The sequence below is a fragment of the Xiphophorus hellerii genome, chromosome 18 (assembly GCF_003331165.1).
Source record: "Xiphophorus hellerii strain 12219 chromosome 18, Xiphophorus_hellerii-4.1, whole genome shotgun sequence".
Classification (NCBI taxonomy): domain Eukaryota; kingdom Metazoa; phylum Chordata; class Actinopteri; order Cyprinodontiformes; family Poeciliidae; genus Xiphophorus; species Xiphophorus hellerii.
The window spans coordinates 19,640,970-19,658,678 of NC_045689.1; the positions used below are offsets into that span (position 1 = coordinate 19,640,970).

The following is a 17,709-nucleotide window of genomic DNA, read 5'->3' on the forward strand; positions in this document are numbered from 1 at the left end:
TGTATTTTTTTTGAGTGCAAACACCTATATGACCACCTTTGTGCATTTAGTTTTCTATACTAAACCCAGGAAGATAGAGCACATCATCCCAGTTTTAAAGTCTTTACACTGACTCCCTGTACCTCAGAGAACAGTCTTTAAAATACTTCTGTGAGTTTATCTTCTCATCTTGGGTTGAATGAATGGGTTAGCACCAAAATACATTAAAGATTTATTGTTACTGTATCAACGCTCCAGACCATTCAGGTCTTCTGGCTGTAGTCTGCGCTGCATCCCAAGAACTAAACATGGAGAAGCAGCATTCAGTCTTAAAGCACTGCAAATCTCAAATAAACTTCCAGAAAACTGCAAACAGACCAAACACTGACTTCCATTAAATCCAGGCTAAAACCCACCTGTTTCAAGCTGCATTTGATTAGTAGTAAGTAGAACATTGATCGTGTTTATTGTGCATTTACTTGATTTTAATTATAGTATTTGACAAAATGTAATGTTTGTTTGCTGTTTTATAATTGGTGACTATATGATGTTTTTATGAGTTAAAGCAATTTGAACTGCCTCGTTGCTAAAAATGTCCTTTACAAATAAACTTGACTATAAACATTATAAACATTTTGGGTCCACAGCCACTACACTTGAGATTACACTTTGTAAGTTTTTTCTCATTGTGAATCATTATGAGTGAAACTTTAAAGCAGATATGCAGTTTTTGCCCTGTCAATCACATTATAGATTTATGCTTTATGTAAATTTCTAAAGGTTTACAAACTGCATTTGACTTTAATGCCTTAACCTTGCTTATGTAACAGTTTTGTCTGATGCCAAAGTGAATACGAGCAATGCTATTTTGCAACATTTGCTAACAGAACTGCAGTTTTTGATTAAAAACAGCTGAAACAGAAGGAAAAAGATGAGAAGATAAAATCAGAAATAAGACAGAGAGAGATTAAAAGAGAAGGAACTGGAGAGATTGAGTGATATGTAGAGGCACAGAATGATAAGACGGGCCTGAGAGAGGAAGGCAAAAGATAAGAAGGGCGTTATTAGAAGAAAAGGATTCAGACTGCTATGCCAGTGCCCTTTAACAAAACATGGTGAAGCTTTGGCCTGACCAAGAACAGACGTTATATTCTCTGTTAAGCTCAGTTCCTCTTTGACTAAATAATGGCTTCTTGACATTAAATGTTTAAACCAGTAAGTCAAACCTGTTTCTGTATGGGAAGTTAACCATGACACTGGTTGTAAGCATGACTGCTTTTCCCATGTAACACTTCAACTGCACCTGTTTGGAGCATGTTTGTCCACATATCTGCTGTGTAGTAACATGGTAGAAAGAAATTTCCTAAATCCTTAGAGCACTTCATTTATTATTGCTTCAGTTGTACGTCTACCACAGAACCTCATTATGAGAAATGCTGCTGTACAACAAACATTACCAATAAAAAGAGGCAGAACTTTTCATGGTATGTTTCATAGTTTACAAGTGAATATGTGAGCTTTTCACACTTTGTTGGTGTCAAAACTCTTTTGAAAATTAAACAATGAATATAAGTTGTAAATCAAAGAATTCTGCTCGGTATTATGAATGTTTTTAAGAAACAACGCAGTAAATAAAAGGTATTGTGTGTACACAATAATACGCAAGTCAACATAAGTCAATCACAAACATCGTTTGAGTCTTGTTCTAGATCATGGTTTTTGTGACTTCCTTATTCGTAGGAACAGATATCAGATATATCAAAAGAAGTGCCTTTTTTACATTTTGTCACATTATAACCACCTACAGCGCCTAAGCTGCTCTCCAACTTCAGGCCTTAAAGAGAAAGATTTTATCATTGCCCACAAATGTCTTATTCAAACTTTGCCCTCAAAACTTTTTTGAATTACTGCTTAAAGGTACATTAGGATAAGCAAACCCAGAAATATATTTCATACATAGTTTTTATGCCTTTCTATATGAATCAAAGGATCTTAGAAATGTGTCCAGCGTAACAATAGTGAGATAATATGGGGTTTGGTGTATTTTCCATCTTAGTAATAATATATATAAAGATAGTTTCATACTCGCAACGACTGCCAAATGAGAACTCCCACGAACAGAGATGACCTTCAACAATGTACTACAATACAAAGCAGCATCAGAAATGTTCTTGGAAAATTTAAGAGTGACTGCTGCTGAAACAGATGTTTGATGAGTGTCGTCTCCTGCTCACATAAGAGCTTCCAGAGCTACCTCTTGATCCTCGCCCGCCTGTATCGCTTTTAACCATTATACTCTAGAAAGAAGGGCATTAGCATTTGTATTGCCATCCGTTTGTCATATTCAGTGCTAGACTGATATATGTGTAATACAGTTCTTTGACCTATGCAGCACCTTGGAAAAAGTGTTAATTCCTTGGAAAATTTCCACAGCTTGTTATGTTACAACCAAAAATCTCAAAACGGTACATATTTGTGAAGTGATACATGGTTTTCAATTTTTGGAAGGAATAAAAATCTGAAATGTTTTGTTCTGATTTGTATTTAGTCCTTTTTAACTCCCATACCCCAAAGCAAAATCCAGTCAAACCAATCAATCTTCTGCAAAAGTCACCTATTTATTAAATGAGCCCCTCAGTGTGTAATTGAAAAGTTTTGTTCTCCACAACTGTGCACTGCTGTGCCTAAAATTCACCTAAAATTTGCTATTCCCACTGTGAAACATTATGGTGGAGTCCTCATGATGTGATGTGGTTATATGAATGGAGCTAAAAAGAAATCCTGCCAGATGAAGTAAAAGACTTTAGACAGGGGCAAAAGGACCCTTTCTAGCTGGCCGTACCTAAACCTAGAAAATTACAAGAGGATGGTTTGGTTTAGCATGCTTCAGTTAAGATGGCACAGTTAGCAGTTCTGTTCTAAGTCTAACCTGTGAATCTGGCAAACTGATATTCCAAAATCTATATCTAATCTGATTGACGTTGGGCTGGGTTGCCATACAAATAGGTTAAGAGTTCAAGGTTACAAATCGGCACTGTTAGTAGTATCATAACACACTTGCAGCAAAAGATGGTACACCAAATTCACTCAGGGGTGCTGAACACACATAAATAAACAAGGCTTCTAGTAATAACGTGACAAAATGTGAAAAGGTTTAAGCAAACATGTAATGCATGATCCATATTTGTGTCCTCTTCTAACAACTGGTCAAATTTATGTTGACTGGGGATAAACTGATTGTTTGGCTAGTGAATAAAATCAGACTGTCCATTTGATAAGCTATGTGCTGTGACCACAGGATCAGGATTAAAATAATCAAAGCAAGCAAGTCCTAAACAAAGTGGCAGAGGCAACCACAAGAACTTACAAATGTCTTTGGTGTGGAAACTTTTTGCCATGAATCTGGAAACCAATGATGCATCAACTGTAATAACCACTGTGACAATAAACTTAATCTGAAACTTGGAAACATCTCTCCTTTCGGAATATTTCAGTGAATAAATTAGGAAAATTGATGAAGGGAAAGTGGAAAGGGGCCAGGAGTAGCTAGCAATGCACCCAGCCAGTAGCTCCTTATCTGTTTTCCCTTATCACCATCAACATGAAAGAAAAAAAAAAACAAATTTTGTAGCTGTAGAAAATATGTAACATTACTGTTAACCACAAAAAACAATAATGAATTAACACAAAACAATGTTTGTAAAATCACGGTTAAACCTCACCAAGACAAAAGGGAATGTTAAAGAGGCTAGCATTAGTGAAAATTAAAATTTCATTTAAAGCATTTCGTATGCTCTTGAACATATTTATACTCATAAAAGATTTAGATTTAAAATTATATTTATTAATCTAAGAAGTTTGCTTTAGATAGGAAGTGGCAAGATCTCTAAAGAGATAATAAATCAATGTAAAAGGGGTGTATTTTGGGCCAGGTACAAAATAAAGTAAGTAAATAATCCAATTCCTGAAAGAAAAATACATATTTTATATTACAATAACATAGCATTACTTTTGTGTACGCTTAATCATTTGTAGTATGTGCAGCTAAAAGAAATTCCAACATCAACATGAGAAAAACTCAGCACTTTGTGTGAGTAAATATAAACATAGTGTAAGGCTAATATGTTGACTATTTTTTGTTTTTTGTTTTGATAAACCAATTAATCAGACAGCAAAAAGTGTCTAATAGGAGATTCTATTTTATAAGATTTTGAATCAGGTGAAGCTACATAAATTCCACTTCAGGAGCTCTGGGAAAAATTATCTATATATTTATTATACAGTTTTGTCTTTATTTCTGTTCAGAGTGTGTAGTTACTTAAGCAAATTATATTGTTCAGAGTCTGTATACTCCAATTAACAATTATTTGATGACTAAATTAGCTGATGATTATTTCAATAATCAATTAATCATGATTAATTGTTTTGACCCTAAATGCAGCCTATATCCAACTTTTTCAGTGCAGTGTGAATCTACCAATTCTGATATTTTCAGCCCAAAAGAAAATCTAATTTTGCCACTTCCTTACGTTGTACTACACTGTAGAAAGAACATCTCTAATTTACAGTATAAATATGGTAAAATTCTGGTAACCACCGTAAATTAGAGACTTTTTTCTTTCTTTTTTTTTTTACAGCGTATGTACTAATGCACATCTGATAGTATTTAAAGCATCTGCAATCTGAACAAGCATATCACATTTCGTCTAACTTTTACATTATTAATGTGAGATATGAATAATAATTCTGCATCAGAAGAGACCAGATGCAGTTAACCTGGGAACTAAACAGTGGCTGAAAATTATTATCATGAAATTATGAAAAAACATCCATTTCAGTGAAGAATATCACGTCACAATCACACCACTCCTGGTCTGACTATACATCTAAATAGACTTTTCTACAGAAGTTGCCACCAATCCTCCACAAAAGGCCATTGCTATTAGTTGTGCTGTCTATTTATTAGCTTTCTTTGTCTTGTTAAGATTTTGTAAGAATGTTTTTGGCTCCCACTGCTGAATACCTTTAAAATCGACCCAATAACGGTGGCATCCACTATTACTTCTGCATATCTACATTCTTCTTCTTTGAAAGTGGGTCATTTTGAACACTGATTGCAGTCAAATTCATTAGTAATATGAGCAACCAAGCAAAAAAAAAAGAACAAAAATTGGACTTCAGCAAAACATCTGCTTGAATTTTATTTTTTGCTGCATTCATTGTGTTTATTCATGGGTTATTTTAGAAATTGGGTCATGAAATTAAAGAGGGGAAAAGATTGGGGGTTGATCTAAATCTCACCAGACTGGTAATATACAGACATTAGAAAAGGTGAAAAAAAAAATTAGCAAAGTGCCAAAAATGCTTAAGAGGGAAATAAGGGAACCTAGTGAGGCAGGATTAATTGAAGGACTATAACTTTCTGTCAGAATATCTATGAAGCCTCCTTTAATAAATATGCTCTGGGACACACAGGCTCATTCACAGTAGTCAGCGGACAAGTGAATGCCTGGGAGTCCCTATCAGCATGAGGTTATGCACATGGAAGCAACTCTAATCAGAACCAGTCAATCAAATACCGGAACTAAGCTCTCAAGTTCCACCTGTCAGCTGAGGAAAACAAACACACACTTATAAATATATGTTGGCTATGAGAGCTTCTAGAGAGTGATGTATAGAAAGACTGTTGTGGATTAAAGAGCTCTTAAAGAGGCAGTATTATGCACTTTCCAGGCACATAGTGACATTTTACAGCACAATCACAGAATGCTACTTTAATTTGTAGCATTCTGTGTATAAAAGAAATTTGACTCTGCAATTTGACACCTTTAAAATGGGCCTCTGTCTCTTTAAGAAGTGCCTACTCTTTCCGACTCTCCGACTTTGACACATCAACACAACAATGTGTATCCATTAATCCATTTAGAACTGTTCTCAGAAGCGTTGGACTGAGAACTATTTCATATGATAAGCTCAGAAAGGTGTTTGCTAGGTAATGCTGCCACTAGTCTGGACGAGCTGGGTGGGGCACATATGAGGGAGGGATGCTCGCTCTGTGAGACAGAAGTTTTTCTGGAAACTGCAGCTCCAATTAACAATTATTACTAACAGTATAATTGTGGCAATAGGTGGCACCAACAGCTGCCACAGGAGATTCAAGGATTTTGTAAACATGCACCAAAGAATCCAAGCAACATTCCAGGTATGTTTTTGATGAGGGAATAATATTATAACATGAAATAAACCTCCAACAAGTCAATGTTACATAGCTGCCCCCCCTTTAAATCAATCAGTCTACTTTAAGAACAGAATTGCTTCAAATTCTGCATCTGATCAACCATTGAAAAACTTTGATCACATCAGTCTAATTTTATGTTATCCTACTAATACTTTAAAATTGTATTTTAAGGATTACTTCATAATCCTTAAAATACTGTTACTTTACCTAAAAGCACGTGCGACTTGGGTCTAAGCATGAAGAAATTAGCATTTTGAGCTTCATGCTTAGACTTGGGTCTAAGCATGAAGTTGTTTAGGATTTGCACTCTCTACTTCATACCAAGTGACATATTAAAATAAAGCTAGAATCCCATCTACAAAAATTGACAGAGCAATTGAGAACTGTGCTGCTTTATTCAGTGGTATTTTGACCATTACACTCTGTGGCATAAAAATATTTTATAAGTGTGTTGACTTTAGAAAATTGAGATAATTTGCATAATTGTTGATTCTTTGCTCACTTGTAGCAAAGCAGTTCAGCTGAGTAAAATAATATTTTCTACAAGATTTCCTACACAAATAATTTTACTACTTAGAAATATTGTATGTACTCATATCGAAATAATAATAATAAAAAAACACCGTAAAGCACATGTAGCAAAATCAAAACTGACAGAAATCTGAAGAACACTTTACTGGACTGTTAATTTTTCTTTTGCTGAATTTGTTAGGCATTTAAAATCTCAAGTTGAACTTTCTACAACCATCTTACTAGACTTAAATGAAATTAGCCCCCACATAATTTACTTTTGGTAAAAGTGGGGCTGCATTAGAGCTATTATTCTGAAGATAATGCAAGTTTACAGAGGTCATCAAAGGTACACCACTAGTTCTTAGCAGTTAAGTATTGTTTTGTCCACATTCAGCTTATAATGGCACTGCTTTACTGTGAGTTATGGATGAGCAAAATGAATATAGCAGAACACTAACAATTAATTGAAACAATTTTTTGCTTGGTCATGTGCTAAAATAAGATTTAGTTAATATTCTTAAAAGGCATAACAAGCTCAAACAACATTCTGTAGCACCAATCATCCTTAATGTATAGCGCAGTCATTTGGCATAGTTTTTGTTAGAGCAAAACAAAGATATGAAGGAATAAATTCACTCAGGTCTCTATTCGTGTATGTAAAGCAGTCTTTTTTTTTGTATCTTACTTCATAATCCTTAAAATACTGTTACTTTACTTTACCTAAAAACATGTGTGACTTGGGTCTAAGCATGAAGAAATTAGCATTTTGAGAAAATAACTTTGAGATTTGTCATGTCAATGACATATGTTATAAAGTAGGCATATAGTAAAAGGTAAATGGCCAATACTTGTGTAATGCTTTATCAGGACCCCAGACCACTTCACACTACACTTCACACACTACATATTGTAAGCTGCCCACAGCTGCCCTGCGGCAGTCTGACAGAAGCGAGGCAGTAATGCAACGGCACCACTGGGCCTTCTGAAGAACACCAGCAGGCAAGGCGGAGAAAGTGTCTTGCCCAAGGACACAACTAGTAAGGCAGATAGAGTTGGGGCTCAAACCGGCAACCCATCAGTTATAAGATGAACTCCAAGTGTTGAATTGATTGGAAAAAAATGTTACAATATTCAGGACAGAAGGTTACTTTTGCTCTCATGTCGCCTTCTTTTTTCATTTTGTTCTAAACTTGATGAATGTTTAGTGATGTTTACAAAGTCTTTGATTGTCCACAGTCAAATAATTATTAGCTAAATAAGTCAGAAAGTTGGTCACACAACCCTGGTGTCAAAGCCAATCCAAGCATTTACCATGTCAAGGTGAGTGAACTTTGCTGGTGCAACGAAAGTGATTGCATAGCATAGGATGAGTTTAGTTGTTAATAATAATATTATTATAAATAGGTAATTGCTGAAACATTTCAAAAGCAAATGCAATTATGCAAATTGTGTCACAATGGCACATATGTATTGTTAGCATCACAACTGAATATCCCAACATGTCAAGTACAACTGGTGGTAGTCTGGCTTAGTAGCACAACAAGCTGTGTGTTCTGTAGTGTCACATACTTAAGACTTATTTACCAAAGGCTGCACATTTTTCCAACATCACTGAGACACTAAGGAGATACACAATAGTGTGATGGGACTAATAGCAATACATATGAAAGGTAATAAAAAGTCTAAAATATAAATGAAATTTATTGCAATATCAAATCACTTTGAGCTGTGGTATAGCTCATATTATGACCTACAGATTTGTCTTGAGTTGTAGTAATTTCCAAGTGAAAAAGTGTACAACAAAAGTTCTCACAACACTTAGCAATCTAGATAACCAAAATAGGGATGTTCTCAGCCACAAGTATCTTGGAGGGGCATGCTGAAACTGAGTGAAGTCTATTGCCAGTTGTGACTTTAACTTGTAACACCTCCTACTCCAACTAACTTCTCAAAGGAATGAAAACAAACATATTTAAAAAGCATAGCTGGCAATGTAGCAAAGCTTCCTCAGGTACAGAATGATCTACACAGGACACTATTAGAGTAACACTAAGCATGTAGGGACTGTGTGGCACTAACAAACCCATTAGTTTGAAAAAGACGAAAAAGGTCAGCATGGAAAGTAAAATAACTAGCTGTCAGATGTCTGTGAAGAACTACTCAGAAATTTACTAGTTGTAAGTAAAAGGATCCTTTTAAACATTTCCCTTAGGACTTGGATGTTTCTAAATAAATTTTAAAGATTACATTTTCTTAAATTGAAAACAGTCTTGACAATATTTTTTATCATGTTAACTGTGTTATATCTGTTTTGAGAATAAGTTAAAACTCCTTTCGTCAGCTTTGGATAGAAACAGTTATAACAAATAATTACTTCAAAAGCAAATTATTATGTTAATAATGTATCCTAGTGATCTTCCAGCTTCATGATGTCTTCTTGCCCTTTTCTATGTAATTTTTATGTGAAGCTGGGAACATAAGTTGTCAGCAACTGGTTCATCTGATATCATCTAAAAACCTTAACTTTTTACATTCAGATACTTTTTTCTATCCTGTCAGCTTTTTCTCACAGTGCCACTCTAGTACAGCTGTGACTGTTTGTGTGAGATAATTCAGTTTACACACAATCATTTGACAAGCAGAAAGAGTATATTTGACAGTGCACTTGCTATCACTCAAACTAGCATTTTCTTGATACTGCAACAAGTAGCATGTATACATGTAAGTGTTTATATTTTTAACAGATACATGCAGAATTAAAATGGATCTCAAGTTAAGCCAATATAGTTTGATGTGGTAATGCACTCACATATTGTCCTGTTTTCCAGCTAAAAGCATCGGTCCTACTTTAAGCTTTTCTGTTTGTGTTAAATGTGTCACTTTACAAACTGCAATGCATTTTATTAGAATTTTATGTCATAAACCACATAGCTGTGAAATAGAAAGCAAATATCAAAAGCTCTCCAAACATTTTACAATTAAAAATCTGAGATGTGTGGTGGGCATTTATATTAAACTACCTTATCTTTGTTGAGTCAACTTTGTAAGTTTGCAATTGTTCCATACTCTTTTCATTTCCTGATGATGGGTTGAGCAGTGCTAACGGATATTCAAAATCCAAATATTTGTTCACTAATGCTCGCTAGCAAATCTGTGAGGCTTTTACAAAACAGCTGTGCTTACTGTATATAGACTTGTGGACTCTGTTTAGTAATTTTTGATACAAACAGGCATTTGATTGTGCTGCATTCAGATATTCATTCAAGAAAAACAATGTTTAGAGCCCTGCAATATTTTTCCTTGAACTTCACAGCGATGCATTACTCTGTGCAGGTTAATCACATAACATCCTAATAGAACACATTGAAGTTTATGACTGTGACATGACTAAATGTTCAACCAGCATCAATGCTTTTTCAAGACACTGTATTTTGGATTGTGCAACAGAGGTCATTTAATACATTCACATTTAAAGTTCAAGTCCTTCATGTTTATGCATCATGCTTTGCTCATCATCAACAAAGACACAAAATGATTTTAGTTAATGCAGTCCTGAAAGAGCAGCTTTGCTGGACAGAATATAATGCACTCACATATTTTCAAGTTTTCCAGCTAAAAGCAACCCTGCAGTTGAGTGAAGGTGTACAATCATAGGCACTGCTGCATGACTTCAGCCTCAAGGGTAAGTAAAAAGTAAGTGTGGCACACTTCCAGAAAGTATGCGATTGGATTAGGGAAGTTGTAGAACCAATGACAGGATCTAAGCACCCAGATGACAGTCTGCCACAAACTACTATTTTTTTCTCTGCTTTCTCCACTGGTTGATGCTCGTTGGGATAGTTAAACATTTATTTAGTTATTTCCGTTGCTCATTTCTCCTCTGTTCATTGAACATTTACAAACTGCATCATTTATTTGTTACAAAAATAACACCCAAAACTTTTTTTCCTTTGTTGTCTAAAATTATTCACATCTTCCATACAAACAAGAAGGCTGCGACCTTATATAGTGGAGAGAAAAAAAAGACATCTCACCGTCTCTTCTGCTGTTGCCCCTTAACACTTTGGCATTGGCGACCTGAGCCTTCCCAACTTTGCTTAAAGTGGCCAACAATAAAATTATCCACATCTGGAAAACCATCGCTCCATTCATGGTGCTGTTAAACTCTTGCCCTCTTTAACAAACTGTCCTCTTCACCTTCCAAATCAACGATTAACTTATAATTCCCAGCGAGCAAGACGCTTTGACCGCTTCTCTTTCAACAGCTCTTGTGTCTGCCAATATGTTTACTCTTTAGATGAAGGAAATAAAAGTGCTGCCTTCCAGTAGCTTATGAGGTGCGGACACAATGCCTCGGCTTGTGCCAAAGTACCAAAGTGTGGAAGAAGTTGCCTTGCTGTGAAAGTTAGACTCCTGTTGAAACCGAGGGCAAACTCCGAAACAAGGAAGAGCAGGTGGAGGATAATATAGCTCCGCTCACGGTCAGACAATGAGATTAGAGGCGTCGGACGTCTTATCACCGTTAAAAAAAAAATTCAAGTCAGTCGCTGACAAATAGTTTCTATCTAACGCATCTACACTGTGAAACTCAGGGCGCGTCAAAGTTTGCCAACAGAGCGGCGCGCGCTCTCCATTCACGAGCGCGCGCGTGTGTATTTGTGGGGTGTGTTACAATAACAGATGTTGGCACAGGCGGTCAAAAGTTATTTATTTATTTTTACAAAACATTTAAAGTCACAAATAAACTCTATGTAGCCAATCATCCACCCACACACACATATTATATATATAAAGCGTAAAGTGAGGGGCATATTAGATTAAAATATAAGTTACAATACAAACTTTACCAACATATTTTTATTATTACTGTTATAATATGGGGATTCTCCAGAGGAACTGCTCTAAGTGACCAGGAGGGTCATCTGTTTCTCCCTGCTCTCCCAAAAATTATTAAAATCACAAAATACCTTGTTCTCTTGAACCAGCTGTTGTAAGTAATCTTTTGAGCTGGATTTATTATCACACCCAAAGCTACATAATGGAAGTGATATCCTTCTTTTTTTCTTAGTAATTTATTTTTAAGACAATGTATTTTAACATCTGTTATTAGCTTCTCTGAACTAAATTACACTTAACCACCTTTATTGTACATTTAAATAACAGCATATGTTCCCAGAATTGGGCCAAGATATTTTGCTCTTTTTTTTGCACATACACCAAACAATGTTGTTCAATCTGTATAAAACGTGCTGCTCAGTGGAAGTGCTCCATGATGACACCTTGCTAAAGCTTCTGTAACTTGCTAAAGGCTGAACGTGATGCTACAGGTAGACTGTGGAATTCATGATTTTTTTTTTTTTAGAATCAAGGCTTGCCAACCAGGCTTTCTTTTTATAGGTACAATAATACTGGCTTCAGCTCATGTGATCTTTTTAAAGATCAGCTTTTGTTTTTGTCACTCAGTCACAGCCAGTGCCAGGGGGCTTCAAATATGTGACTCCTCCTTAGTTTTTTTAACTTCCAGTCACATTTAATTTCAAGAGATATTTCTTCTTTATAGGATGAACTTGCCAACTTGCCGTTTCAGCTTATTCAGCACAAAGACTTCCCCTTAGCCTGCAATTGGCTAATGACTAATGCAGCACCTAAAAGTTGGAATCACTTAGGGAATTATATAGGTTATTAATAGAGAGAAGAAATTAATTAAAATTAAAGGCTATTAAACCACTCTGCTGAGCTTCAAAGGCATATGCACTCAGGGAGGGAACTGCACATGCACATAAAGATCGGTGGAGGGCACAAAAAGTATCACACCTCATATAAATGTACACACTGATAAAGACAACTTAGAACACATTTTTTACCACACTTAAAATATGACTGTGCAACAGCATCCAAGGGAAACATTTATGTAAAAAATAGCATAATCATGTTAATGCACATCAGTTACTGTTACTATAATTTTACAATACCATTCTTCTATAAAGAGAGGCTTACGGTATTCATTAGTGGATTATATTGCAGTGGGTTTACAGTAGCAGACATGCACATAATCTGTCTTTTACCATATCTCCCACTCCCTCTCTACTTAGTATGTGTCCACAGCATGTGTGTGCTTGAATGATCTGGCATTTGTCTCCTCTTCCCTGAAGCTTATGTCTAATGCGCGTTTGTTTGCATGCATGTAGACAGGCTTCCTTCTCGCTATGTGTTTGTTCAGTCCACCTCACAAACTGAAATGGTGGAATTAATTGGGTGCCCTTGAGCAAAGCAGTATGGTTCAAGATTAAGCTTTGAACATTTCAGGCACTATTTCAAATCCAGTGAATAACATTGACTTGGAAGTACACGTTTTTATGAAAGCCATTTCAGTCTGAGAAACTGAAGATTTATTAATCTGATACATTTCAGTGGTCTAAAAATGGAAACAATTTCACTCTTGGTTTACCAGGAAGTCCACAGCAGCCACAGCTCTTTCAATAAGCCTTGAATGTAATCTGATGATTGTAAACCTGCTGTAACAAAACAGAGATTTGATTCTCCTGCATCTATTGCCAGTATTTCTCATATGTCTATTGTCTATCACAGGTGATTCCTCAAACCCTTTGAATGTATATTTTTTCGGAAACCTAAAATATTTTGATCACAAAAAAGGAAAGTGGTGGAAATATTCACTCACTATCCAATTTGTTAGTTACAATATTCCTGTATTGGGCTCAGAAATTTTGGTTCATATTGACATAATAGCATCATGCAGTTGCTGCACATTTTTGCAACTGTGAATCCATGATGCAACTGTCCAGGTTCCCCAAACCCAAACATTGCTCTGTTTGACTGGGTGTGTGGAGGGCAGTATAAAACTGTACTAAACCATAAGGATGTAGAGTTTAAGATATCACTGAAAACTACTGTGGAGCATATACTAGAGCCTAGTCACTATTTGTCTTCATCTAACTCTTTTGTGGTCCCTTCATGTCCTTACCCTCCAGTTACTGTCTCTATCCTCTTTTCATGTTCTCTAATTTGTCTTTCTATGCCTCTTATGACTTATTTCTGCTGTGACTTTCACTACCAACATTCCTCACCTCCTTATCCCTCCTCTACCCTGCAACAACCCATTCTCTGCACTTTTCATCCTTTCCTCTTCATTGCTTCATGCCACCTCCCGTCTTTCTGTCCCCTAATCATCTCTCGTTTTTTTTTTTATTTCCCTGGCAGACAGCTCCAATGCTGCTCCTTTTAGTCACAGGCTTTTAATTAGGGGAAAGCAGATTAGGAAGGACACTCTCTACCCGGCTAATGGTGGACACACATGCAATGCCCACTCACATTCAGCTCTATATCCACATGCACACCCGCACAGTTAAAAACAAGACACTTTGTTCACCAGTTTCTTCTTAAAACCTACGTTTACAGACCAACATCCTGCTCTCTCAGAACATGTTCAGTGTTTTTGTTCAGTATGTTTGGACAAGAACTTTGTAAAGTATGTGCATTTTTGCACCAGTGAGAGTGAGAGAAACAAGTTTGAAAGTTAGATCCACAGACTTCTTAAAGAGACTCAAATTAATTATTGTTTTTTTAGAACAATTTTATTGTTTTATTTTTATTTAAAATTAAACTTATTTATTATTCCCCCATCACTGTATAGATTTAGATGACTCCTTAGTTATTTGTAAGAGGATATTAATCTCTCATAGAGTAAGTACCCAGGACAAAAGACATGCAGTTCCTTTTTGTAAAACAAAAAGGTTAAGGAAGTATTATCACTTTAAGCACAAATCTTTTAGACCGTATGTTTAACTTTGACAAGGATGTATCTCTTGGAATTAGAAATGGGAGTCAGTGCATTTATGCTTAACAATTTCATGTCAGCTCTCTAAGACAGTTGAATTCCTTAAGGCAGTAGTACCCATCCCACCTCCCCACAACCTAATTTTGAGACGTATCCCCTGCTGTGGCACGTCAGATTTCAATGATTACTTTACCCCAGCTGGAAAGCGAATGTTCAGACCTGATGTTCATCTGAGGGAACAAAGATTACAGGCATTCAATGTTGGTTTTTGACCTTACCGCTTACTTGCTGAGATTTCTCCAGATTCCCTGAATCTTTGGTTGATATTATGGACTGTAGATGATAAAATCCATAAATAACTTGGAATTGTCCGAAGAGAAACATTGTTCCTAAAATGTTGGACTATTTGTTCATGCAGTTGTTCAGAAAGTGGTGAACCTTGCCCCATCCTTGCTTGTGAACGACTGTGAATTCAGGGATGCTCTCTTTATTCTCAGTCATGACACTCACCTGTTTCCAATTAGCATTTTCAGCTGTGAAATGTTCCAAACAAGTGTTTTTGTGTTTTTTTTCATTAGCATTCCTCAGCTTTCCCAGTCTTTCGTTGTCAATGTCCCAACGTTTTTGGAAGTACTGCAGGCATCAAATTCCAAATGAGTGACTATTTACAAAACTACAATAAAGTTTTCCACTTGAACATTTCATATGTTGTCATTGTAGTGTATTCGATTGAATATAAGTTGAAAAGGAGTTCTGCTTGTTTTACACAATGTTCCACCTTCCTTGGAATTGGGGTTGTAGTTAGATGTTTATATTTCTTGACAATGAATACACAACTCATTATATCTAGCAATGATTTCAGCAGTTTAAAAAATTGGAACCCTACTACAGTGTCATAAAGTCAAAATGATTACAGACATGAAAATAATTTATGCATATCTGATGTAATAGCAGATTTGGTTGGTTAAAAACACTCACTGTGCTGTCACTAAAACTCTGACAACTAATCCAACTTGAATCAAAGGGATTATCATAGCTGATAAGATGGTTCTCTCTCTATGCAATCAAATGGTACCTTTCTTCCACAGCAACAGCAGCGTTGTGATAAAACCCTCTCCGGAGTAGATTAAACTACGCGCAGCGCCTAACAGGATATAAGCACAGCGTTGCAAACAGGAGGCATTTGTGTTTGATAGTGGATAGGTTTATGGTTGAGCCTTTTAACATCTTGACTTTCTAGTCTCACTCGTTTGCTTTTCCAAACATCCAAATTAGCTTATCTTAATCACAGTGATTTCATTTTGCTTGCATACAGATTTTCTTCTTTCAATTGTGTATTTGTGCAAACATTATCTTACAATCAGTCCTGAATGTGGTGTGAATACATGTGAATTTGTCATCTATGTGCTGAGGAACTTATTCTGTGGATGTAAACTACGTAAATGGAAGTTTTAGTTAAATTCAATAAAATTATTTTTGAGCTTCTAAATTGAACTGTGTGAGCTGCTCTTGACATTCAACATTCTATTGCAGTTTTAATAATAGCACAACAATTATGAAGAATGTGGGACTTCCATTGTTTTTTCTGGGTTTTTTCCCTGGTCTTTTATATCTGTCCCACCCTCGTCACTTCTGTCGATTGGGTATAATGATCGTCACTCGCGGGTCTTTGTCTAAAATTTATAGTCCATTTGCAAGTGGATCAACAAACTTTTCTTATGTGAATATACCCATAATTTCAAGTTTCATAGTAGCCTAATCATCTTTGAGAAAGAAAGAATCTCAATGCCCATAAAAATTATGACTTTTTCTACATTATTCTGGAAAGAATAAAATGTACTAATTATTCCTTATGAAGAAATAGGACATATAAAACAAAATAATGTTTTTCTTCAAACCACACACTCACACTTTCCCCAAATACTCTGCCCTCTGCCTTCCACTGTCAGGAAACCTCAGCTTTCTTCTATTTCTTTCTTCCAAATTGATCTCCTGTGATTTATCAAACATCTCCTATAAATTGATTATTTTACAAAATTACTTCAGAAAGAGCTATGCACATTTAGTTTACTTGTACCTAGGTGCTCTATATTTTGTCTGAGCTACCAGCTACTACTGGCACTAGCACATAAATGTCTGTTTTCATTCCAGCATTGCGTAATGGAGTACTTAAAAGGTTGTTACAATTTTGCGTATTTCAGTGAGCTCATGGCATCCTTCACTTGCCAGAACATGCATTCCATTTATTAAAAATAGTAATCCAAAGAGAGCAAGATATAAAAGAGGCCAAATGACAACCTTGAAAGCATCATCAGGGAAAAAAATAAAAGTATCTCTACACCAGGGAACAATCTAATCAATAATCACCAAAAAAATGTTACATTACAATGTCTGAAATTGTCATAGTACTGACATCAAAACAGGCAATCAGATAGGATATATTTGTCTCAAGTTATCTCTACTCTCATCCTTCAGGGAATGTGGAAATGTGCTTTATTTTCCTTACGATAGATGACACAATAAAGTAATATAATATAATATAATAGAATAGAATAGAATAGAATATAAAGCGTAAAGTGAGGGGCATTGCAGGACAGTGTGAAAAGCCAACATATTCTCAATTTTCAGCTTTGCAATGATTGATATTCGTCCATCCATTTTCTTACACCCTTGTCCCTTCATTTGCGACATATTTCACTTTGCACAATTTTTGTATCAAAGCAGCCACATCCTAGCTTTTAGACTCAGGTCAATTCACATAAATAACTATTATACAGTCTGTGCACTGCAGTGATTAGATGCATCAGAATTGTTTTCACAAGTGATACCATGCAGTACATTGGTGTTTTGGATCTAGTGTATCTTCTGTTGGGACATTTTGGTAACCAGACAGCTTCTCTGTGACTGAATGAGTAATCACTCATTTAAAGCAAAACGTTTGTCTTTCATTATGTTAGTCTTTGTCATAATGCCAGACAAAGACTAGCGCGGGCAGTCACGACACTGAGACTGGGAAAAGGTTTAAAACATTTATTTACACAAGAAACTAAAAATGGAAGTTAATTGGATCCTGAAAAAAGCAGATGCATATAAGCAAACTTTACTGGAGATTTGTAGCTTATGGTTAGGAGAACAAGGACAGGTCCAAGAAGAGGTAAACACACTGCAGTTCTATGTGAAGGCA

General features: G+C 35.8%; 1 protein-coding gene across 2 annotated transcripts in view; it reads right to left on the reverse strand.

The window, feature by feature from the left end:
* The window catches only part of pdgfd (platelet derived growth factor d), a 70,860-nt gene extending 55,936 nt beyond the window's left edge, over positions 1 to 14,924 (reverse strand). The window contains exon 1 of one of the 2 annotated variants that reach the window (XM_032546076.1): positions 14,804 to 14,924. In XM_032546076.1, the coding sequence (XP_032401967.1) occupies positions 14,804 to 14,909 (106 nt within the window). In that variant the 5' untranslated portion in view covers positions 14,910 to 14,924. Of the gene's footprint in view, positions 1 to 10,764; positions 11,361 to 14,803 lie in introns of those variants that run through there. The other variant, XM_032546074.1, reaches the window with a different exon arrangement.
* Between the last annotated feature and the right edge of the window lie 2,785 nt (positions 14,925 to 17,709).